The sequence below is a fragment of the Amborella trichopoda genome, chromosome 9 (genome assembly GCF_054954075.1).
Source record: "Amborella trichopoda isolate Santa Cruz 75 chromosome 9, AtrichopodaSantaCruz75HAP2 v2.0, whole genome shotgun sequence".
Taxonomy (NCBI): Eukaryota; Viridiplantae; Streptophyta; class Magnoliopsida; order Amborellales; family Amborellaceae; genus Amborella; species Amborella trichopoda.
This window is the reverse complement of record NC_142344.1, coordinates 20,912,043-20,938,479: the sequence shown is the minus strand read 5'-3', so window position 1 is coordinate 20,938,479 and position 26,437 is coordinate 20,912,043. Positions and strand designations below refer to the sequence as shown.

At 38.2% G+C, this 26,437-nt stretch overlaps 1 protein-coding gene across 1 annotated transcript; it reads right to left on the bottom strand.

The window, feature by feature from the left end:
* Positions 1 to 7,940: 7,940 nt before the first annotated feature.
* Positions 7,941 to 11,212, bottom strand: LOC18436422 (peroxidase 57). The gene is made up of 2 exons (XM_006846442.4): positions 9,584 to 11,212; positions 7,941 to 8,976 (listed from the first exon to the last, which is right to left on the bottom strand). The coding sequence occupies exons 1-2, from the start codon at positions 9,941 to 9,943 to the stop codon at positions 8,191 to 8,193; spliced, it is 1,146 nt and encodes a 381-aa protein (XP_006846505.2). The 5' UTR covers positions 9,944 to 11,212; the 3' UTR covers positions 7,941 to 8,190.
* Between the last annotated feature and the right edge of the window lie 15,225 nt (positions 11,213 to 26,437).

The window sequence follows — 26,437 nt, the reverse complement described above, 5'->3', positions numbered from 1 at the left end:
GCTCAATAAAGCCAGATTTGTCTATGGCAGAGCTCAAAATCGGGTATGGCACGTATGGGGGTTGGGGGAGGGGGAGGGGGAAGGGGAAGGGGAGAGAGATGGGTTGGGGTATACAGAGAGAAGGTTTGAGCCAGAGAGAGGCGTATGGTGCAGAGCTCAAATCCATGTCCACAAGTCTGGACCTGCACTCCATTGAAGTCATCGAAGTTGGGTGTAATTTTTATCTACTTCACTTCATCCAAACTTGTACGTCCCTCCCTATGGAGTTGTGTTTGTTGGCCTTGTAGGCCAATAGATGGAGCAACCCGCGAGTTATCGTATAGGACAATCTTGTAAACTCATGTTGGCTTTTATGAGCTCAGATTGGGGGAGAGAGGGGGATAGGCTTGGGGTAGAGAGATGGATGTCTTTGTCCTTACAGGACTTGTGTAAGGCAAAAAAATTACGCAAAATTATTTTTTTACGAGTAAAAATTGTTTAAGGTGTTAGAAGAATAAAAAATTAACAAATTAATGCCGTTGGAAATATTTCAAATTTCAAAATCCATCGGAAAATCACACACCAAATTACAGTATACCGTAAAAATTTCCCTTAACTTTTTCTAAATAATCAGATTGTTGGTGTCCAAATGTTTTAACGATTGGAGAGAGAGAAAGTCCGGGTATGATGAGAGAGAGTGACCGGTCTCTGTACCCGTCTTTTTTTCTCACTTTTGCCCTCTTTATATTTCTTTGTACCTACCCTCTCTTTCTCTCTCTACCTGCCCTCTCTCACATCAGGCTCAAAGCAAAAAAAATGTCAAAAAAAAAAAAAAAATCAACAACAATTTGGATGGAGCTAAGGGAGAGAGAATCCAGTTCCGTGGTAGAGCTAGAGAGAGAGTCTTGAAAGTCGAAACTCTGTATTTCCTCTGTACCCACTTTTTTCCCCTGCAATTATATTCCAATCCCATCCGGTCTGATAACTTTCTCCTATAAAGGCATGCTGTGTGGGTAGTGGGAGATCACTATTTACTATGCATATTATAGAGACATAATATTAATATTATTAATAGGGAAATGACCTTGTGAGACCCTTTCACACCTATGTGTATCCTAAAAGATTACCATTAAATTTAGCACAGATCTCTAAAAAAATCAAGTCCCACACCCATGTGATAACGTTTTTAAAGATATGTATCAAATTTAATGGTGATCATTTGAAGTCCAACACACATGAATATGGGAGGGTCTCATAGGATCATTACTCTTATTAATATGATATAATATAATATAATATTACTATAAACATAATATTATAGATATATATATATATATATATATAATATGGAAAATACTATGCAACGCTTATAGGCGAAGATGAACAGTGATTTCGCCTACCTTCATCACCGTCCAAAGTTCATCGCGTGATCACGATTGTCTGGTAGTGTTTCATTTTTCATTTTTTTTATAAATCGGAATGACTTAAAATTTGGAACGTATATTCATAAAAAATAGGGGAATCTTTGAAAAATATAAAAACAATATTTTACATGAAAAAAATTTGACCAAAATACCCCCGAAAAGTTTCAGAGGTATTTTGGTCAATTTTTATTTTACAGATAAATGTTTTTATATTTTTATTAGATGTGCTTCAGTAAGATGTACATACCTTCCAAATTGCAGGTCATTTCGATTTGTAGAAAAAAAAAATGAAAAATAAAATACAACGAACAATCGTGACTACGCGATGAAATTTGGACGATAATGAGGGTTGGCGAAATCACTATTCATTTTTTCCTATAGGTGTTGGAAAGACTTTTCCTAATAATATTATATATTATATATAATATATAATCAATATATACTATATAATATAAATTACGTTAATAAAATAAATATAAATATATAATATATAATATTTATATTATTATATTATAAATTGTGAAGCACATTATATTATAAAAGAAATGCCACACTCAATGCCATTTCTTTTCTTTTCTTTTTTTGTTTTATTTTTGGGATTTTTTTTCAAAAATTTACTATGTGGATCATATGTTGACTGATTTGTTGGTATAGGGTTTTTTCTTCATTTTGATTTTTTGCTGTATTTGGGTTTGTTCAAGACATCTAAAAATGCCACCCATCGAGAGCAGTTTGATTGACATTCTTGCTTGAAAATATGCCCCACTCATTTTTCATGTTTTTATACCATTTTTTTCCTTGATTCGGCAATTCTTTTTATAGCTAATGGATTAAATTTTGGATCAAGTGAATTATTTCTTGCTATTTTTAGTATAATAATTATCTGATGATAGGAAAGACCCGAGTAATGATTTTATTTAATTGATGATTTCTTGTTCTTTTCATAGCTAAAGGATTAGATTCTACTAAGTAATGTTTTTATACAGTAGAAAGCATGATAGCTTCTAGCTCATGTATTTTCAAGGCCAAAAATTCTCTTGATAAAGACAGAGAGAGATGGAACAATCTTGTAATAATATAATTCGAATATGAATTTTATACAAGCAATGGTAATGGAGATCTCATTCCCTCTATTAAATTTCAAAACAATTGATGTATTTTATTTTGTGCCTGCATGAATAAAGTTTTTCTTATTCAATGGGAAGTTGTGATTTTGACAATTTAACTATATATATATATATAATGACACTATGATACCCTCCCACACGCATGTGAGTAGGACCTTAAAGGATCACCGCTAAATTTTGACACAAATCTCTAGAAAAGTTATCACATGGGTGTAGGACTTGTGTGAATGGGTTTATTGATAACTTTTCTAGAGATTTGTGTCAAAATTTAATGGCGATCCGTTAGGGTCATACTCACATGGGTGTGGGAGGGTCTTATAGTGTCATTACTCATATATATATATATACTATGTAAATATTATTGGTTATGTCTATCCTGAAATTTTAAAAGTGATAAGCTTATGTGATCTTCAATTTTGTTTTTAACACATTCTTAAATTATCCAAAGAATTTGTATTAGAAAGGAAGAGTTTACCTTGTCAAGCCAACCATATTTTCTTATTACATTGTCCCATGCTATGCTTTCATAATATATTGAATTTCTTCCATTCTTTCATAATATACTAAATTTCGATGCATATTTTGGGCATAATTGATTTTCAATGTTCTGCAAGGAACAAAAATCCTTGTGGTCATGTGCATGAATGCCACATCCAGTGGGGGATGCTATGCAGCTTAGGATCCTAGTAATTGTGTTTGTGTGTTATACAATGGCTATGCATAAATTGAGTGGGTGATGTCAGGTTTGGTGGTGTTAATATAGATTAGTGGTAGATTTGATGGGTTTGGATGCTATATTCTTGGCATCCTTCATATTCCAACACGTCAATGACATATCCACAAAAGGAGTAATGCATGCCCTTTCCTGATGGAGCTGCCTTGGTACCATTGAAATGCTTCTTAAGCATAAATGTTATTTGTTGTAACTCAGAAGTAAGTTTCTAAAGAAACAACCATCTGAATTTGCCTATTTTGTATTCACGATTTGTTTATAGAAAAAATGTCTGTTGTTTATCTTGCTAATCATTCAGAAATTTGTCTAGTATTTCGTGGTTATCTTCTCCCGCTTTCTACCTCATGAAATTTTCAGTAAACTGAGATTGCAAGAACAATAAATTTATCAAAACATAATTGAAAAAATGAGGAGGCTATTATTGACAGGGGCCCCCTTCCCTTGCATGAACTTAATCAGTCGAGATAGCGAAATGGGTGGCCTATACATCCAAAGTCCATTTTATTTGACATATTTGTTACTCTCTTTACTTTTCTGTTGGAATCAAACATTCTTTTCTTTGTTGTTTAGGAAGGTTATTAATTTTAATAGCAAAAAAAAAAAAAAAGCGACTAATATGTTTGAATTGCGTTGCTGCCCTACTGTGCCCTTATGATCATGTGAGTTTAAAGAACCTACGCATTGCTGCCCTGCTGTGCCTACCATACCTCAATATCAAATTGGAAAATGCAATCCCTGCCCCAACACATTCACAAGGAGCTGCCTTGCTGTGCCTTGATGATCATGTGAGTTTAAAGAACCTAAGCATTGCTGCCTTGCTGTGCCTTGATGATCATGTGAGTTTAAAGAACCTAAGCATTGCTGCGTTGCTTTGTCTGCCATACCTCAATATCAAATTGAAAAATGCAGTCCCTGCCCCAAAACATTCACAAGGAACAAAGAATGATGCTTTGTTTGAAATCCTATTTAATGAATTAGCAAAAGATGGAGCATTTAATCAAGTAAAAATATGTTCATTACATTTGATGCACAACATCAATATTGCATCCACATTTCAACTGTACAATAATCATTATGTACAGCTCCAAAATTACATATACAAAGTTGTCACATGTAAATGCTCAAAAATCTCATATGCATAGTACCATTTCTAGCCCCAAAATTGTGTCAACATCACACCAGGAATGGTGTTCTCTAATATATAATGATTACCTACTAAATTAACCTCTTTTTAATAGACAATTCCTATAATCATGGCCAGTTTGACCACATGAAGGAACCTTACAATATCTAGGTTTCTTGGCAATTTCAACATGGGGCTTTAACCTTTTTTTAGGAGGCTGCCCTTTTGTGATAGACCGAACATGGTTCTTTACATAGACGCTTTCACAATGAAATGTTCCAAAATTCTTGAAAATTGCTCCATAATGAACTTGTACAATCATCAAATCTTGCACCCTTTGTACCAATTGTTGATGCTAATAATTGTATAGTTTGGACAAACTCAGCATATGCAGCTGTTGTGTTCGAGTCAACATTTAATATCAATGATGTAGAGCTCCTCCAATGTTTTGGCAGATATCGGTCTGGGATTTGAATACAATTTTCTTTGAAGAGAATGCATGCAAAGGATACCGGTAGACTCGAACCCTTCATGCATTCTACTTCTTCAATGGACTGAAGATTATGCAACTTGTAAAAATCGGTGTCAAACTCATTGTATCTTTTACCAAGGAGGTGGAACAACCAACTAGATAATTTTGATAATAAGTGCCATATACAAAATGCATGTTTAGTGTTGGGGAGTTATTTACTGATTGCTTATTTGAGAGCCAAGTCCAGATCAGTTAGGATTGTTTGTGGCATCTTTCCATTCATTCGACTTACAAATGCCTACAACCATATCATGTTTTAGATACATTAGAAATATATAAGCATGCTCAAACACACATCATTGGTAAGAATATCAAAGAATTCAAAGCTCAGAATTTGTAAGAGATCACATACCTTCATTGCCCATGAAAAAGATTGAACTCTTTCATCTCGTAGTAGAATACTCCCAAATAAACAAGTGTCACCATGGTTATTGATACCTACCTAAATGCCGAATGGTATAGAGTAGCCATTTGAGTGGTAGGTTGTATCGAAAACTACCACATCACCGAAAATCTCATGTGCACGAGAGCAAGAACCATGAGACCAAATAATATGCTCCAACCTATTATCTTCACCAATTATAAAATCGTACTTAAAATCTTTATCTCTATTTTTCATTTGCTTACATTTTGTCAAGAGAATATGAGCATCATTGTCACGGTTCAAATGGTTCAAAGCACATACAAAGTTATAGATATCCTTATCCATAAATGGTAATTCCCTTGGTTTAAGACTTATCTCTATTTCAAACAACCGCATCATATCGCTAACACATATACCAACTTTGGAAAATCATAGAATACGATGCTTGTAGCTTTATGAAATACTACAATAAACAGGCAAAAATCGAACTTCTTGTAGCTGGAGAACATCATGATTGTAATTATCAAAGGTTACAGCACGCCAATATGAAATATCAGAATCCATGACTTTTGCGATACTCATATGCGCTCCACAATTGCATCTCCTTGATGATCGATCTCTTTTTCCTTTATTTGTAGACACAATATTTGTTTGTTAAATGGCCCACCCTATGGCAAACATAGTACCTTCTAGTAGTTCCATTGCTATCACTTTCTTTTTCAATTGTTCGTTGACGACGCACTGAAAACCCCCATGCCTTGGCAAAACTCTTGTAAAATTCATAAACATCATCATGACTTGAAAATATTTTTCCATGGTATGGAACTAAATCACTAGGAACTGTTTCTATTAGGTTTTCTACAATTAAAGCAAAGCCCTCTACAAGCATGGTTTCATTTAGAGGAGTTTCGGTATGGGATCTACTTATGTACCTGTAAAAAAGGACTCAAGTTTGATTGTGATCACTTGCAAAAAAAAAAAGACTAAAGTAGATAATGCTGATACAATAGAGATTTTTGGGGTTTGTTCATAAAAATTATAATGGCTAAGTAAATCAAAACCACAAAGACATCCATTTGGACAAAAAATGACCCACATTATTCACTTGAAATTGAAAATTGTAGAATCGTACTTTTTTTTTTCTTCAGAATCATAACAAACAAATCAAGTCATATGTAGTCGACCAAACTACCAATAGAGTTATGAACACATCAGACTTGTATATAATCCATACATCAGTAAATCATATATCAAAAGAGTTAGTAACCATAACAAGCAAATAAATCACGTAACCAAACTATCAACCACAACTCAAATGAAAATCGTAGAATCATAAGAGGTAGATCATATATTGTTTCCTAGTACTGACTATCAATGTAAAGTTCAAAAGCACATTACAGTCATTAATAACGCCCAAAATTGTGCCAAGAACAATGCTGCCCAAAATTGCAGCCATGAGTAGAGCTGCCAAAAATTATTTGATGCCCCAAAATTGCAACTATATTGTGCCAAGAATAGTGCTGCCTAAAATTAAAGCCATTACAACCTGAATTTGGGTAAATCATAGTTGAAATACTATGTTTAAATTTCTAACTATACCACTAAAAAAAGAAAAGAAAATAAACTAATTTCTAAAACTCATTGAAACTACAACACTTGCAAAAAAAGAATAGATCAATGAGACAAGATAACAAGCTATAGAATAAAAAATTAATCAAAATCGAGTAAAGTATAAATCTATACAAATTGGAACAGAAGAAATAAGGTATAAATCATATGGGATAAAACTAAAATCACAACCCAAAATAAAGATAAATAGGATGGAACAAGCAAATTGAGAGCAAGCCCACAAGACAAGACAATAACAAAATCCAAAATACTCATGCAAATGCCATATGCAAAACCTCAAACCCAAAATTCGAAATAGGATCCAGATGAGACATACCTTGATAATACGGAGAAAAAATCGTCTTGGGCTTTTGATTCAGAAAAAGAAAAGAACTGTCTTTTGCTTTAGATAGAGAGAGGGGATTGGGGAGGGCGAGGTGTAGAGAGAGAGGCTTTGGGGAGCGTGAGGTATAGAGAGGAAGAGAGACGTTGTGGAGGGAAAGATTCAAAGTACCTCATTTTTTTTTATTTTCGCTTTTTAGTTTTTTAATGCAAAGGTTCATATTGCCCTTGTGAGTAGGCTTTGGGTTCTATTAATATGAGGGCAAAAGGGGTAAAACTGTGTTCCCACAATTTATTCTAACTTAAGTTGCGGTCTAATGATGGTATTTTGGGATTGTTTTTTTTTTTTTTTCATAACTTAAGTTGTGGTCCGATGATGAAATTCTCGTACCACGTTTTTTTTTTTTTTCAAAACTCAAGTTATAATCCAAGGTTGAAATTTTCAGACTGTTTTTTTTTTTTTTTTCAATCTTAAGTTTCGATCCAAGGATGGCATTCTCAAAACTTTTTTTTTTTTTTTGTTCAAAACTTAAGTTGCGGTTTGATGGCATTCTCGCTTAACTTTTGACAAAAAAAAATGTGGTAACTTATTGTAATTTTCAGATATATAGGAGCAACTCGTATTTTTCTAATTTATTTAAGGTCCATAGGCAAATGGGTACAGTGTAATGCTCGTGATTTTGAGAAAATGACCCATGCAATAAATAATTGGTCCCTACCTAGTTTGATCTTTTTTTTATTCCAAAAATAAAGAGTTAGTACAATATTCAGATGAAAGCCCACTTGGGCCAAAAGTGGTCAGAGGGTTCCCACTACCACTCACCACCTTTAAACTATTCCACACAGTGAAGGAACGCAAACAGACGCACAATAAAAAACCATTAACATACGCTTACTATTAAGCAGTAACAAAGTTGAAGCCACTTTCTCTCTCTTTGACTTTAGATTCCCCACGTTTCTACATTGAAGCAAAGCCAGGTGAATTAAAAACCCCACACTTCTTCCTTATCTCTCCTGCATTCCCCACCAAAACCTCCAATTTCCCCATCTTCACCATTGCATCTACAAAAGTCTTCAAAAACCCATTTCCATCAGAAGAAAATTGCCTAACAAACCCCACTGAAGATCTATCATTTCCAAGCGCTTGGTCTATCTGTAAAATCCCCCTCTTCTTCAAAACCTGGTTGTAAAACTCATTGTCTACCCTGAAACTTGTGTTCTGATCAAGAAAAGCAGTTGGATCCCTTACAGTGGGCAAACTGCTGCTACCACATAGCTTTTGGAGCTTAGAAACTAAGGCTGTGTCCATTGAGGGGTCTGGTTTTCCAGTTCCCTGAAAATTAAAGAGTCGGCCGCGAAAGAAACCACAATGAGCCACACCAACTGTGTGTGCACCCAAAAGAGTGACCATTTCTTTGAGAGTGAAGCCTTTGGCTCTGAAGAAAGAGAAGGCTTGGGACACCGAGAGGGAGGGACCCGGAAGGTTAACATCATTAGCATTTGAGATGAGGCCGTCCCTTCTGCCTGTGGGTATGGGGTAAGAGGGCCCTCCAGAGAGGGCGACTGCATCCCGGGTAGCTGCAGTGATTATGTCGGCACATGACACGGTATTGGGACACTTCTTCTCGAGCTGGGTTTTGATCTCGTCGATGAACTCGTACCCTCGCACTGTCTCGTTCGGACCAGCATCCTTCTCAGCTTGATTATTCGAGGTTGAGTTAATTAGGATGGAGGCATCGCAGCCCTGTAAAAAGAAGTAGATAGAGAGAAAAGCGTGTGAGAAGATTTAGTAGGGGTGGCAATAGGTCAGGGGTTCAAAATTTTACCCTGAGGTCGGGTACACCAGTCGGGTCTCAAGTTTACTCTGTCCATTGCCTCCTTGTGACAATTTCTTTTTTGTTGTCTTTTTTTTTTATCATCATATATCATATGACTGTGAGTTTCTCTCTTTTTTTTGTCAATAATATTATAAATGCTACTAATATTGTGACAATATGGAACGCTTAAAGACACACTATCGCCATTATATACCTTCTGGCTGCGCGTATAGGTCAGAACCGGTGCGACCCGGACTAGGACCAGGACCCAAATAGTAATATTGTGACAATATGGAACGCTTAAAGACACATTATCGCCATTATATACCTTCTGGCTGCGCGTTATAGGTCAGAACCGGTTGGACCCGGACTAGGACCAGGACCCAAATAGTATTCGGGTCCAAAATTTTACGCATACCTGGGCCTGAGGTCGGGTACACCCGTCGGGTCCCGAGTTTAATCAGGTCCATTGCAACCAACCCCTAAGATTTGAGCAGTTTTAGAGAGAGAGAGAGTGACTTAGTGCATACTTACTCTAACAAAGCAATCATGGAAATGCATACGAAGTAGCGCAGCTGTGATGGAGGGGTCCTTGTTAAACTTGTTGAAGACAAGAGTCTTTATTATGAATTCCGCATTTGGGCATGTGGATCTGTAAAAGTTGAAGCTCAGCTGAGCAGTTGCAAGAGAGAGAAAGAAGAAAGGGAGTAAGAAGTAGCGCAAAGCCATTGATGGAACAAAGCAAAGTAAAAAGGTCAGATGAATGATGAGTGAGAATAGTTGGGGGAGGGGGGTTTTATAGAGTGAGGGTGACTGTGTTAGGGCTGACCTGTAACCGTTATCCGTGACGGTCCGAGCAGCATCTCGACCGACTCCTGCTTTATTAATTTTCATTGATGTACGTGCGACGCGTTCAATGTGTTTGAATATTTGGGCGTAAGAAGCACATGCGTTTGAATATGGGGATGTGAAAAGTGAGAAGAGAGCGTTTTAGAGAGAGATAGGGCTTGGTTTATTTTCTCTCTAAGCACCACCTTAGAGAGAGAAGCACATGCATTTTTAGCAGATTAAGTGCCACGGCCACCGCTGTCGTTGTCTCCGAAGAGAGAGAGAGATCCGAAGGACCATGGCGGTTTTCACTGGATTAGAAACTTAGTTGGTCGGGCTTCCCACCCGAGTATCCCGAGGTTGTCTTAAATATAAAAATTATTTGTCATATGTTTTTTTTTTTGTTTCTTGTCGGAAATTAGAAAAAATTTTGGCCATGAATGCTTACATTTTATATTTCTTCTTCTTTTTTAATTATTTTTAAAGGAAAAAATTTATATAAAGTGTCAACTTTATACTGTATGAATAAACTGCACCTAAAATATCCACAAGAAAGGGTTTTTCCTATGCTGGAAAACACTCAATCGATCATTTCGACCTCAAAGCACATAAAAATAATGGGATTTCTAGTCCTAAAAATAGTTCTTCTTCTAACACAATGTCTGGACCGTCAATTTTCAAGATTTTAAAGTGTTTATAGATCTGCTTAACTGTCACCATTTATGGAACTTTAAATTTCATCATTAGGGGCAACCATAGATTTTCATATCATCACAACACTTTGCGGCTCTCAAACCGCATTTTTGGTATAGTTTTGAGGTGCACCTCACTTTAACTCACCCTTTTTAAAATATTCCCCCTTTCCTAAATTGAATTTTCAAAATCTATTTTTTCATTTCTATTTTAACCTTATTTAGATTTTTTTTGTTTAATTTTACTTCGAACATACTTTTATATGTTTGAGATTTATTTTTTATTCTACTCAGGCCAAGTTAGTCTGACTTAGGCCCAGTACCCAGCGGAGTCGTTGAGCAAAACGTTAAATTTTTTTTCGGATAGAGAGAGAAGATAAGTGTGGTAGTTGGTAGAGAATGGAGGGGTGATGACTTGATTCCTTTTATATTGTGGCTTGTGGCAATCGTCATGGGGCTCTTGAACGCCATACAACTCGTTTCCTTGAAACTTCCTCCATTCCTGCAACTTGATTGAAACTCCTCGTGCTGTTTGGGATATCAACTTGGAAGCTGTGTCATTAGTACATCATTGCACATGACTTTTCTCAAAAAAAGGCACATTGTTCTAGTTGTTTTTAGTTTAATAATGATAATGATAGTATGAAAATGCCACTGGCATGAAAAACAATGGTGAAGTATGACTTATTTAAAAATAGTGTTACTAAGTACAGCATTGTCAACTTCCATTTAAAGCGATGCTAGATATCAAGGCAAACATATTAAAGGCATTCCTAATTTTTTGAGAAAGGTGTTTTTCTTTTTTTTCTCAATATCTTCAAATTATGGATGTTTAAAGGGCTACAATCCTAAAAGTTGGAGCATGGGATATCTTGAACTAACAAATACTGTGTTTGATAACCCGACTGAAATTTTAAAGTAGCCTAAGAAACTGTGGTTGATTGAACTTGGATTTCGAGAAATTTGGAGATATGAAAAGAAGCAATTACAACCATTTGTTGGATTTCCAATGATGTGTTTATGTGTGAATTTGTGCCGATCTTTGATTGAGATCGGCTCAAATTATTGCAAAGCTAGTTAAAAATGATAAATCGATAGAAAAGTGAGGCCTCTCAAATTATAGATCCAAAACAGGTACATATATATCAAATTGACCTTTTTTGGATCTATTGGCGTAAATCTCACCTATTAGATCTTTAAAAAGCTATGAATTCTAAATTGAACTAAGAAATAAAGAAATAAACAAAAAGATAAAAAAAATGATTAGAAGAAAAGAAGGATCACATAAACAGAAAAGGAAAAAATAAATCAAGAAAAATAAAAAAAAATAGAGGAGAAAGAAATATCATATACCTGAGAAACTTGAAGTTGGAGCCAATATTAGGAACGCAGGTTGATTTACACATTTAGTGTATCTCTTGCTTTCTTGAAGAATAGCTTTAAAGGTTTTTGGACCTAGGAGATCTTGTTCCTAGGGTTTTTCTTAGATATGGGGTTTCTATATCCTAAGAGAAATTTATGGGATTTTTTAGGAGTTTTTCTATTTGTCTAGGGAATTTTATAAGGATTTGGGATTTTTATTATTTTTCTAGGTATTTTGAACAAATTTCCCAATTTTCCTATTTTTCTAGGCTTTCTAGGATTCTTTAGGATTTTTTCAGTTGATTTTTTGGATTTATTGATCTAGCCAAAAAGTAAGGATGAAATTTAAGGTGCTGATCTTGGAGTCCTGATCCATGGGGAAAAGCGTATTTCAATCAATTTTATAATTATCTTGTTTGGCAATCGACTCAATTTTTATAATTATAATTATCAGGTTTACCAAGGTTTTCTAGAAAATGTGGCATAACCTCGGGCCCATTGGGCATGTGCGAGTTGTGGCGACATGAGTGGCCCATGGGCTACACGAGTGGTTGCACATTGCGCTACCCATGTGCAGCCCACGAAGTCTTGCGACGAAGGACCTCTGTGTCATTTTTAATAAGACAATAATCCCTGAGCCTTATGTCCCCAACAGTAGATTCAATTTTAATGAGTTTTGGATTGTCGGAGAGATCTTGGGTCTATTACAGATTGGGTTAGGCTTTAGTAATTTCGAAACAAAACTAAAGGGGCTAGTTTCACTAGGGTTTACTAGGCTTAGTGTGGTCCTTAGGACTCATAATTAAAGCCGAGAATTTTATTAGCTAAGATTTATGAGGAGGGGTGTCTTCAGTTGCCCCTCTTTAGCATTCACTTAGGATACCAGGTGAATTGAGAAACAATAGACACCTTAGACACGATAGAAGAAACATAAATGGGTCATTATTTGGAATGACCAGTTTCTTTTGAGAAGGTGGTACACTGATAAGACATTGAACTGGAACTTTGATATCTTAGAGGCAGTTATTTTCCATGGAGAGGTCTCCAACAATTTGTACCCTTACTGACAATCAACAGAATCTGTGCTAACTTTTGAGTTAGCTAGTTTTGCTTGTTGAGGCCAGCACAATGCTATATGGGATGCCAGTTAGTTATCTTTAGCTTTAGACTTTTGCTTTTCTAGGCTTGGTGTTCAATTGAATGAGAATTTTAATGTTAGAAGATAGTTGATAGTGGAGAAAATCTGGCTAATCAATTTTTGTTTAACATTTTGTTTCTTGAGGACCATAGGTACAAGCATCCCCCCTTAAAATGAGTTTTTTTGGGTACTTCAGCCCATGTTTCAAGACTTTTCAGATAAGGTATAAATGTAACAGTATCATGTATAGGCCGTCCAACGCCTTCATTGGAAAGCGTTATTTAGAGGTTTTGAAAACAAAGAGAGATTTTTTGAAAAACAAAACCAAGTGCCTAGGTATATCAAAGAAACTAAACTCTTTGAAATCTCACAAATACACAAGGAAATATTTTTAAAAGAGAGAGAATTTCATAAAATAGGTTGGTACGCAGTTTAGGTTCATGCTACCATGGAATTTTTTTTTTTTTTTTTTTTTTTTCTGAACATGAGCTTGCTAAGCCTTTGCTTTGGATCTGTTTTCAAACAAGTCGATGTCTTGGATAAAAAAAGATATTGCCCCTAACTACATAGAATATCCTTAGAGTTCCAATTTTCTTCCTCCACTACCGCTCCTTTAAAATTTAGATAGTCGAGGTCCCTCAGGTTTTACTTGGTTTGATGCCTTTGTATTACTTTGTCTTTTACTTAGGAAAGAAGATGAGTGGAAAAGTTTTTGGAGAGGAGATGTTCTTGGAGAAGACATGAAATAAAGATAATGTTTTCTATTGCCTGGGGTCCCTTTTGGGTGTTCAGTTCGGTGACCTTTTTTATATTTTATTTTTTTTTATTTTTTATTTTTTGTAACGCTCAGGGTTCCTTTTCGATTTTTAGCTCGGCAAATTGTTAGTTTTTTTTTGTTTTTGTTTTTGTTTTTTTCGCCCTCTCTTTTGAAGAAGATGAAGGAGGAGGAGGAGAAGAGTCAACAATGTTTTTTCTTTATTGTGGCACTTCGTCCTAAAAATAGATGAGAACTCAATCATACTTCTCCTCCAGGTGCCAAGGAGGTTCTAATCTTAGGTATCTTTAGATTATATTTGCCCGTGGTTGATATACAACACTTTCTTGATAATTGTTGAATCCCTATTGAATTTTTCCTCCTTGAATTGCATCGCCCAGACATTGATCTTGGAGTCACCCTCAGCTTCCTAGTCCTTGAATCTCCTGCTCGGTTAGCTAAGCTCATTTGGTTTATTTCCCTTCAATGGGAGAGCTTTCCTTCTTTTTTTTCTTTTTTTTTCCCCTATAATGACTCCTTAGGCCATCAATTTCCATGAAGTAGGGTGCCTAAGAGGAGCATGCCTCACTTGGCTATATGAGAGGGAGGAGCAAGCATTCACCTTACCCTTTTTGGTAATTTTGTTCATTTACAACTTGATGTTATTCTTCTGGAGTTAACGACTTCGTGATATGTTGGAAATTGTTGAATAAGGCCAATTGCCCTTGTTATCTCATCATTTAATGAGGATGCCTCAATCAAATGGTGTGGTAGTGTAGACACCCTATTTTGGAATTAACATTTTCCTTGTAGTCTTGAATCTTAAAGCATAGAAAATGAGCCTTAGACAAGCCTTTTAAGCCATCAGGACCACATTAGTTTATTACACCATAGGACACACTAACCCATCAGCATGTCCAGACCACAGTCCAGTCTATAATGCCCATAAAATCAAGAAAATACCCATAAAAAAACTATTTTAGAGGACCTTGGAAAAAAATAAGTAGGTTTTCAATTGAAAAGGAAGCATAATATGTATTACCAAACCGCTTGAATTGTGAACCAATATAGTAGTTTCCAATCATCACAATCATAACCCCAGAGAAATCTGGACTAACCCAGGTCGGTCGTCCGTTTGTATCACAAATTGTGGTGTGCTGTACAGGCCATCCATGCCACAAGTTGTGGCGAGGATAGCCATTGACTCTTGATTGGTGCAGACAACCACCACATGTATTTCTAGGGCACCTTTACTTATAAAAACACATTCCTTAAACACCCTAGCCTCCTCTCTCCATCCAAACCCTAACTCTAGTCTCTAGGAAGCCTAAACCAGAGCCCTAGTAGTCATAATTTCAGTAGTCATGGCCAGCCACTTCAGAGACAAGGAACCCTTGTTCCTCATCACTTAATCCATCAGGCCCCCAAGATTCTAGATCTCTCTTTCAAGCTAGTTCATTCAAGGATCAAGCTCAATCACTCATCTCTTCAAAAGAAGTTCATTAGATTGATCTATGCTCTGATCAAGGCCTCTACTCTGGGTGTCAGGACCCCGACCAATTCTTAAGTTCTCATTCTCTTGCTTTTATTTTGATTTTGCTTCGATCTTGTTTTTGTTTTATCTTATTTTACTTTCTTTCATTTCTTGGACCTTTATTCTATTTTGTTGTACTTAGATGCAATTTACAAGTCAGCCTTGCTGATGATCTATAGAGGGGCATATATAGAATTTGGCTAGACCCCCATCTACTGACGTTCGATTAACTAGTGAAGAGCGGATTTTGTTTTTGATCTCGTGCAAGATCGGACCCGAATCCAACCGGATATAGTTTAGCGCTCACCATGGGGTAGTTGAGTTGTAAACCACATCAAAGTCGTCACTGCAAAATCCCTGAACCTGTGATTAGGCGCATTCGAAATAGTTATCTAAGGATCAGAGAACATCCCGACTCTAACCAAACTCTTTCTGGATCTGTTAGGGTTTTGCACGACTTGTAGTGCAAAACAATGACTTTCCATACAATATGTTGCGGGGTGGGAGGCATAGGCCCCCAGGATCTTCCTAGGACCCTGATCTTAGTCGAGGTGCTCCTTGTTTTTTCTGTTTCAGTCATATGTTATTCTCGTTTCTCTCTATTTTTGCATCATATTTAGCTATCTGTATGCTTAGTTAGTCGTAGCCATTCATAAAATCTTTATTCCCTTTTCTCTTTGTGAATTTGCCTATTTGATACATTTATTTGCACCCTCCACTGAGTTCTCTTTGTCTACAGAATAGCACACACCCACATGGTTGGTTGCTTATGCTCTTTGGCCCTGGAAGTATCAAATGAATTTGTTTTTTAAAACCCTTAAAATTAGCGTTCGCGTCATGAGGGTTACCTAGCTCCAAAGATAGTTGGGGTAGTTAGGATGCATGTAAGATTTCATGTGAGTGCCCCTTCAGAATGCTCGCCCTTAAGTGCAACCGACAATGGTAAGTTCATGCTGTATTGTTCATGTGGGTACCTATATTAGCCTAGTCGCATTTCTAAAATTCAAAAGTTTGACTAGCTTAGGAACACATTCTTTGCCAACCTACCTATGGTGACATCTGGCAAATTTTCAAAAAATGTTTTTGATTGCTCTGTGCATATAGATCCTGCTGACTAGCAGTCACTACGTTAGTATGTCTTACCATTAGGTCCTCTCCCTGAGGGTTCCGACTTAGAGTCAACCACCTTATTTCGGTTTAGTCATAAGTTTGACCCACTTGTGCATCTTGCGAGGGGTATTTACTCTAGGGTCCCTTGGACATACTCGAGTCCAGACCTACCTCAAGGTGTTACATACGTCAAGGTCCTATGACTTAGTCTGCCAGAGTCGGCGCACCTCCAATGTGAGTAGGTCTATTGTTAGTAGACCTTATCAACCGGTCAGCGACCAGATGGTTTCCCATGGTGGAACCTCTGCCCAAGGGGTATGCATAGCTAGAGCCAACTCACTCAATTAGCTTAGTATGTCTACCAGCCCATGGAGGTTCTCTAACCCAACCTATGTTCTAGGCCCACTAGTCTGCTCGATCATATTACCAAACACCTCTGCCGTATGCCAATGACACACAAGGGTTAACCCTAATCATAACTGCCATGCTAGCCAGCATGGACGAACAAATGAAATCTATCATTGGAACCCCGAGTAGACTAGGTGTACATGATGTGCTCCATCAAAAGGAATATGTTGAGGAGCTTTAGGAGACATGAAAGATCTTCCTCCTGGCTTCGTCATCCTAGACTTTCGCAACATGTTCACTAGGAAAGGAGATCCTAAAACTCTCATGAAGGCTTATCTCCTATTAGTTCCCATGCTCAAGGATGAGCCAAACCATATTAAGGCTATATTCTCCCATAGTCTTTCAAGAGATACCCTTGAGTGACATCAAGAACTAATGAAGAATTCCACATCCTTGATGCCAAATGAGATGTTACGATAATTTGTCGCGTCAGTTTCGAGAGTCAAAACCAAGGTCCATCACTCTAGTGGAGTTGTTTGCCATGAGACATAATCCAGGTGAACCCTCCTCAAATTATGGCGCTCGTTTCTGAACGGCACCCTCAAAGGTCACAAAAGTTACTACGCATGAATTATCAAAGGTTGGCATAGCCATGAAAAATGCATTACAAGAATATATGACTTTCTTGAGTAAATGCATCCCTCCCCTATCCTTTGATGCTATGCTTGAAAGGGTTGTCTTGCATGAGAGAGCTAAAAAAGTAGCAGTGACTGCGACTCCAACTCAAATAAAAACTGTGGATGCCCTCGCAAACAATTGGAGGAACAATAGAAGCTGTAATAACAACTAGAAGGGGAACAACAATAACTAAGTGAATGAAATCATCATTAGTGAGAATGCACGAGAGTTGGCTCGAAAGAATTGACAAAATATACAAAACAAGGGGAGTCAAACACAGAGCAATAACAATGATAATAGGAGTCCTCCCTCATAAATTCCTTTCAAGCCTCTCAAGGAACTACTCGAGGATGTGTTTGCTATGATTCTCGAAAGGGAGTTGGTTTATCTGCCTCCCCAAACAAAATTGTTGTTCCCAGTCAAGGATAAATGTTGATGGTGCAAATTGCATATGAGTCACACTCACAATACCCAAGAATGCATGTATTTCAAATGAGTTGTCCATGATCTCATCGACTAAGGGGCAATCAAAGTTAATAAATCAAATAAATCCATAAACAAATCCAATCAAAAGATGGGGCTATTCACCATTTGCTCCCTAACAACACCATTGTAGGGGAAACCAAGGATAATAACAATGCAAAGGAGGTGATCGATAATGTCTTTGAAGAATACTACGAAGATCCATTGCAGTACATCTATACCACAGATAAGGAGGTCTCACAAAATCTTGATGGATCGATAATCGCTAATAAGGAATCCCACTCAAAGGAGGATATACTCGAGCAAAAGAAATACCAAACTAACCACCTTAAGGTATCGAACATCTAAACCTCTGAGGAGCAACCCATTTCACTAGGCTCTCCCAAGCTTAAGGAAGACCTTTTAGAGATACTAAGGGGTCCTTCTGGGCCTCCTTCATTGGACTTTTTGTCAGATCCACATATATGGGATCGATAAAAAGATGACATTTTTTAAGATCCTATCATCATCAGATAACGATATTCCCCAAGATAATCAGTGTGACTTACCTGATGTCTTAATCAAAATCCCTCTTACTGAGGAGACTTTAAATTTCATCGAGTCAAGCCTATATCGAGAAGAGTCCCACAAAGTCAACACTCTCTATTCCACAAGAGACAAGTTGACCTATAAAAAACCACTTCTTCTCACTGAAGCGTCTCCTCTCAAGTTGGCAGCCAACCAGGATCACCCTATCGGAGCTTAGACTCAGCTCGTACTTCATAGCTCATCAACTCATAATTAAGAAGATGCTAATGGCTACACCAACTGTGACAGATGAGGTCAATTTCCTCACGCGAAAAGGTCATGTCTTTAAACTAACCCGCCTGATAGCAGGTACTTTGAGAGAGAGCATGCGAGAGTCCACCCAAAAAGATAAGATACCCCTTGGATCCTTCCACAAGCAAAGAAAATGAAAAAAGTGATCCCTAATCCTCTACTTCTTATGATTTTTTGGTTCACCTTGACAATATACAAGTGCCAATTTCCATCCTAGAGCTCATTTCAACTCCTTGACACATCAACTTTTGATCGAGAGAGTCTTGGCAAGAGCCCATGTCCCCTTAGACATAACTCCAGAGTAGCTAAGTGGGATGATAAATTAAATACCGACGCCAACCCCTAGCAACTTCATCGATGATGATCTACCCCTAGGACATCGCTTTTGCACTCATCCTCTTCACATTACAATCCGTATTGATGGTTTCATAATGAAGAGTCTTGGTTAAAAATGGTGCCTCCCTCAACATTTGTCCCTTGAAGATGATGGAGAGGGTGCGCATAAAGTCGGAATATCTTGAACCATTAATGTCGTCGTATACGATGACAACCTAAGGGGGTTCTTCCCCTCACCCTTCAGATAGGACCTACAACCATGCATGTGAGGTTCTATGTGGCAGATATTGGTGCCTCATTCAACAGACTATTGGGGAGGACTTGGCTTCACGAGATTCTTGTGGTTGCTTCAACCTCAAGTTTCCAATGATTGATGGCATCATAAAGGTACGCATCGATCCTCTTCTAGTATCAACTTTTTAAAAGAGAAGGCTGATGTAGCAATCAAGAGACACAAAGTGCACCTCATTTCCTTTGACAAGACCGAGTGGGCCCTGTTACACCTTGGTGCCCGAGACCCTTCTTTAAACTATTTCAAAAGCTCCATGTTGTTTGACAAACTCAAAGAATGTTGCCAACAATATGGATTTGGGTCACCCTCTGCATGGCATCAGCTCCTCACTCAAGGTTTCCACCCTGAAAATAGCTTGGGTACGAAAGCACAGGGTGTGATTGAGGCAATTTCTAAACCACTGGAGGCAAGACTTAGAAAGGTGATTGTAGAGGACTAGGGTGTTCGATCACCCTCTACCAATGGAAGACTTGGCCCACCCTCACATCAGTCTTGTTTTGCGCTTGGAGGTCTTTAGCACCTCGATTCTCTTAACACCACTCCATTGTCTGAGCCAAGGATGATCTTATTTTCTTAACCTATCATAGAGTTAACTCCTATAGAAGAGAAGCCCATATGCCTACACAAACCCCCACACACAAGGCTTTCACCTGGGAAGAAGGTCAGACCTCAAATCCATCTGTGAGGGTTCATGCAGTCGCGACTAACGTGCCCGATAGGACACCCATTGCACATAGATCTAAAGAGGTTTGGTCCGTCTTCGTGTGGACTATGTAATCATTGGAAGGATACCAGCAACATCTACGAATCCCAATGCCAAAAGTGGGTAGGCACAGGGCATCTCGGTGCGCCCTTTACACCCCCAGTCCCAAACACTGTTGTTATACATCCTTTTTTATGTTCTTGTATCCCTGAGGCGAATAAGTAGAGAACCGGTGGTAACCTGGTCTCGTCGGTGCCCAAGACGTCACCAAACCACCGTAACACTATAGTAATAAGCCTAAAACTGGGCAACCTCTAAAGAAGTGTCAGAATGTCCACAAATTACATGAGATGGTAGTTTTAGATATCCTAAGGATACCTACAAATTTTTGTGGCATTCTGACAAATTTTGATATGATTAGGATGAAACCATCTTTTCAAATCCAGTTCCTATTATGCTAAAAATGGACCTTATAACTATAGCCCTATTTTTTGGGTCTAAAAATAGTATCGTACCACCTCTATTAGATCCGGAATATTAGAAAACCTTCAAGTACCAAATTTCGGCTCAATTGGACCCTCCGTGACCATTCTGGGCCAAACTTACCATAAAAGGTGGGCTTTACACTATTGTGGTGCAACTTCGGTGAACGAGTTTTCATTTATGGAAACTGTGTTTTCTCATTTCGAGATTATTTTCAAATGCTCATAACTCACTTGTTTTGAGTCCAATTAAGCTTAAATTCAAACATGAGCTAGATCTCGACAATCCGATCGTTTTGACATATGGCATGTGCCATGATGTGGCCCGAAACGAGAGAATTTCTAAAGAGAAAATGAGTTCGAAACATGAAAATTCAAATTTTATAAAATAAAAACGTCTAATTCTTTGAGAAGCCATAGCTCAAGATACCGGTATAGGATCGTTGCAAGTATGGGTCCATTGCAACCATGCTTCGAAGAGCTACAGTTTGGTATAATTTTCATGTATGATCGGAGGCTGGATGATACAAATTTTGAGGTAAAAAATGGCATACTTTTTCTGTGACCGGAATCCCATTTTCTAGCGACTTCCCAAAATTGGAATATGCTCAAAACGAGACCAAAATGGATAAAATTTATAAAATGATCGTGATAGTACCCCCTTCGATTTTTTGTCAAAATGAAGGCTTGGAACATTATAGACTGTGCCAGAATGGTGGTCGAAGAATCACAAGTTTATGGAACTTGGCCGGATTTTGGGTTCTTCCTAAAAAATTTGTTTCAAGACGATCAAAGGGTATCAAAATTTGTGCAAAAATTCAAGTATCGATTCTATAACGATTGATCGCCTGAATTACCATGATAAGCATCCGAAAAAGCTCATGAGGCTTAGTAATAATAAGAGGCCCCTCTTGGAGAGATGATTTTGTTATTTGTTGAAAAGTGCTTAGGTGTATTTTGGTTAGTTGATCCAAAAACGGGATGAATCTTTTAATTCATAAAATGTATATTTTTTGACAATTTTGGGTGTGTTTTAGCATTCCACTCTTGTTTAGTGGTTGCTCTATATAAGAAAACCCAAGTCATTTGTAATATAACTCTTGAACATTTGGAGTAAGCCCTTGAATTCTTAGTCATTTGCAATCAAATTCTTGCTTGTTCTTTCGCTTTGTTTTCAAGTTCAAAACTTAAGATGAGAGAAGGTAGAAATATTTCTTAGAGAGAGAAAATAGCCCTAGAACCCTACACTCCCTAGAACCCCAAAATTCCAACTACCTTAGGATTTCCAACTCCCAACCTCATACTCATTAATATTTCTAACTTCCATACACCTTAGAACTCATGGCTTCCAATCCTACTCCATACACCCTACACCCTACACCCTACATTAGTTATCTTACACCTTAACCTACACCCTATAACATAATACACCATAGTCCCCCATGAACCTTAGCCTACCTATACTTCTTCGTTCCCATGCACCACACCTAGGCCTTAGACCCAAACCTTGATCCACCAAGGCCAAAACCTCTCTCTCATGTACATGCAAAGGGACTAATGAAGATGCACCTAGGTTCAAGATCTTTCTAGGTTCTTTCTTTCTCCTTGCTCTCTCTTCCTCATGTCTCTCATTCTCTTTCTCATTTCTCTTTTTCTCTCTCTTCTTTCTCCCTTCCTCTCTTTTTCTCTCTCTTTCCTTCTCTCTCTCACTCAGACCCTGGGTGGGTCTGGTCATTCTCTCTATCTCTCCCTCCCTCTCACTCTTTTCACTCAAACCCAAGGAGGGTCTGAGCACTTTCTCTCTATCTCTTTCTCTCTCTCTCTCTCATCAAAGTCTGGACCTGCATTTAGGGCAGCCCAGCTTCTTTCTCTCTCTCTTTCACCCTCATTAGTGTGATGAACCCGTGCCGTAGACGGGTCCGCCCTACTCCCCTCCTTCTCCTAGTCTCTCTTTCGCTCTCTCTTCTCCCCAGCTCAAGACACGGACCCACACCTTAGGTGGGTCCGTCCTCCCCTCTCTCTGTTTTCTCTCCCCTACCCCCTATTTCTCTCATCTATTCATGGACCCACACCATTGGCGCGTCCGCCCTTCCCTCACTCTCTTACTCTCTCTTCTCTCCTGTTGCTCTCCACCTATATCTACCCTACTCTCTACCTCACATCTCCCATCTGCCCTATCTCCTCATGCACCACACACCCCTATCCGTCACGCACCTCACACCCCTATCCGCCCTATCTCCTCTCACATCTATCGCCCCTTTCCGTCCCTATCTCCATAAGCATTTCACACCCATGTCTGCCCTTATCTCCTCATGCTCCTCAGACCCTCTATGTGCCCCTAGACCCATACCTTAAGTAGGCCCATCACCCTTTTGACCTCATTAACCCTTCTTTCACTATTTTCTCTCTCTAAATCATACTTTAATCCATCATTTAGTTTATTTTATTTTTACTTCGTCATTCCATTTGTCTCTCTCTGTTGCATGTTGCTTCTTTTATTCCTTGAGCACTCGACCCGGGGTCATCCTGATATAGTACCTTAGGGTTCTAACTCTTAGATTGTTACTCTAACTATCAGCTCGTAAAGTAAAGTCGGGTCATAAGAGACTCTAATTCTCTTACACTCGGTCACTCGGGTTGAAGTCATCTTGAGTCAGCTTTCTTTAGAGTTCTAGCCCTTCCACTACTCTAATCACTGAGTCATATAGTGCTCGGGTTATGAGAGGATTTTATCTCTTTCTCTCTCTCTTTCTCTTTCACCTTCTTCTCTCCCTTGATCACTTTTAGGGGGATCTTTGGTTTAGTGACATAGTTATAGGCTCAGTATTGTAACTCCGCTTTCCAAAGCCTCAGGGTACCAAGGCTTCGTCCCTGGTGCTTTTCTTTGTCTCCGCTAATACCTCTTAGGAGAGGTTACGCCGAGAAGCTGCCCAAATTCTTTAGGTAAGTCTTTCACTCCTTCTACTTTATCTTTTTCTTCTCGTCATTTCTAAATCAAATTCTCATTCACCCATTCTTTGCTCTTCTTTCTTCCCTCTCTTTCTTACTTCTTTAATTACTCTACCCCCAAAACTAGAGCTATTCACCCATAAAAAAAGACATCAGAGAGGAGTACACTATATTTGGATTTCATTAACAGTTTTCAAGTGAGATTTGAGGTGAAGTATTGAGTTTAGAGAGGGGGCTGCATCTAAACCGCACTGTTAGACACATGAAGGGCTATTGTTGCTCATCCCACAAACTCACAACCGCGGTGACGTAGGTGCTCGAGTGCATCTCTTAATCGCATTAAAATCCTCTCATGGTTGGACATACCTATCTGCATGTGACACATAAGCCTCACGCATACTCGTGGAAGTCAGGTGGTTGTTCGAGAGGGGGTCTACCGGACCCGAGCCCTCGAGGGATCCCAGGCGAGGCGGAGCCACACCCGACCAACTACCGTAGATAATATGTTATTGGATGTTCCTAGGAATTGTGATTCATTAATAAAAGCACCTCTTGATAATGAAGAATTTACCATTAAGGCAATAAAGGAAGAGGAAAATAAAACCCCCACCTCCATTAGTGGCACATGATACAATGAATGTGAGCGAGTCTAGCAACCCAGAAGAGGTCTTTGGAGGAGAAAGAAGCAAAATAGTACTTTCACTATGAAAAACTCTAATATCAAGCATAACATTTTAGAAAGATAATTAATGGTCATCCGACGACAACTGTCGATGAGACTTTGAAGGTTAACTTGAGAATTGAGCACAACCCTAAGATAACTAATATTGGAACCTCATTGTCTCCTGAAGAAAGGGAAAATATGGTCACATTGTTGGGTGTATTTTTAATAATAATACATGACTAAATACAGTTGGAGAAATTTACATGCAAGCCTAAAGGTTTAACGTAGGAGATAAGTATTGAACGAACCCCATATCTATATACTTTAGTGTAGAAACCCCGATCTCAATTGGAGAAGTTATGGATAGGTTGAAATGTCTCAGGTAGACCTCCCAGATATTTTAAACCATTCACCCCACCAGAACCTTTTGCGTAAAACTAGCCTCCACTGAGCTAACATTGCCCCAGTGGGACCAAAGGTACCAAGAGGTGAGACAAAGGAATACAAACTTAGCGTAACCTGACATTGAAGCACTTCAGAAGGGAAGGCTCTGATGTTACCCCAACGATTATCGAAGCCCTACCAAAGTTCAAAGACAACGCACCGAAGACACCTCAGCAGAAGGTGTGGAAGCTTGGTGCCATCGCCAGTCCAACTAGCACCCAACTTCAAGCCCCCAGGAGCTCCCGACATGACCAGAAGTCTGCTAATGCCAACAACCCCATTTCAAACAGCACCAGAACCGAAGACCTCCACCAAGAGAGAAACAGTCTGGTCAACAAAACTGAGAAGACATGATGACATGTCAGTTCATACCGACCGACATGACAGGCCCATACTGACATGTAAGATGTCAATACGAACCGTGGTAGTCGAATTGTTATTGGGTGGTGATCAGAAGACCTACAATCAAGACAGCGTGCCAGCTTATGTCTGACGACACTACAAATGTTGCCAATGCCACTCAAAACAACTTCAAGTTGTGATTGGTCCATCAGAACCAGACCAGATTCACCAGAATGAGACATGTGTCCAAAACATGATTTGAAGGTAGTCGGAACGTTGTCGGTGCCAAACACTGACAGGGGCGTATTGACCTCAGTAATGGGCAGTTACTATTTGTTAACCAACATTATTGTTGTATTAATGACATGGTGTCACTCCCAACAACGTCAGCACCACTCCAAATGTTGTCAGAAGTCTAATGGTCTGAAAATCACATAAAACCGACCTATAAATTGGCCTTGGTCTATTTTTCCTATAAATAATCCTTTTTACCTTATGCTTAAGGTCTGAAATCTTGATAATTTTTTTAGCCTAGGCTATGCCCAAGTTTCCTTGATCTTGAGACTAGTATATGCTCAAAACCCCTTGATCTTAAGCTCAAGTATGTAGTTGTGTCAAAGCCCCAAGGTGAGCCCATTTGAGCAAACACTATTCCACCCAAATCCCTCGATCCAAAACTAAGCTATAACCCCTTCAAGCTACCATATCAAATCGAAGGCAATCCGGATAATCCAACTTTTCGGGCCCACTTCCTCCTATTTCTATTTTCCCGGTTAAAAATTTTCAGGATTGATTGTGCAACCATTTGATTTAAATCGGCGCCGACTCTGGGCGCCGAGCCTGGGGGTCTGACCTGAAGCATCATTTTATGTTCGCTTCTTTTGCTTCTTGCATCTATTTTCATCTAATAACAATGTTTGTGTATTTACCACTATTTTCCACTTATTTATGATCGTATTTATATTATTGTCCTCCTCATTTAATATAGTATTTACTACCCATAGTTAGTTATATGTAACCACCCTCTCTTTCTCCTTCTATCTTCTTTATTACATGATTATTTTCCTTTCATTTGTTGCATCTTTCTTTTGGTTTGTTGCATTTACTTCTCTTGCTTATTTTTTTTATTTAGTAGCATAGAACTTCTTTCTCACTCCAATCTCTCATCTCCTTTAATGCATGGTCATTTTCCTTTTCTTTATTGCATTGATTTCTTTTAGTTTGTTGCATTTATTTCTTCCTCCCTTTTTTCTCATTTGATAGTGTAGATCTCTCCCTCTATTTCTCCCTCCTTTCTTTCTCTTATATTTGTGTTGGTATTTATCTTATATTTTATTCAATAGCTTAATCTATTTTACTCTCTTTATTTTCCTTATATTATTCATCATCCATTTGTTATTGATTTGTATTTATTCACCCCTCTTCTCTCC

Coding starts and splice junctions, on each gene's coding strand:
- LOC18436422 (XM_006846442.4), bottom strand. CDS start 9,943: ATGAAAATTAATAAAGCAGGAGTCGGTCGAGATGCTGCTCGGACCGTC. Junction 8,977..9,583: donor TCCATGATTGCTTTGTTAGA/GTAAGTATGCAC, acceptor TTCTTTTTACAG/GGCTGCGATGCCTCCATCCT.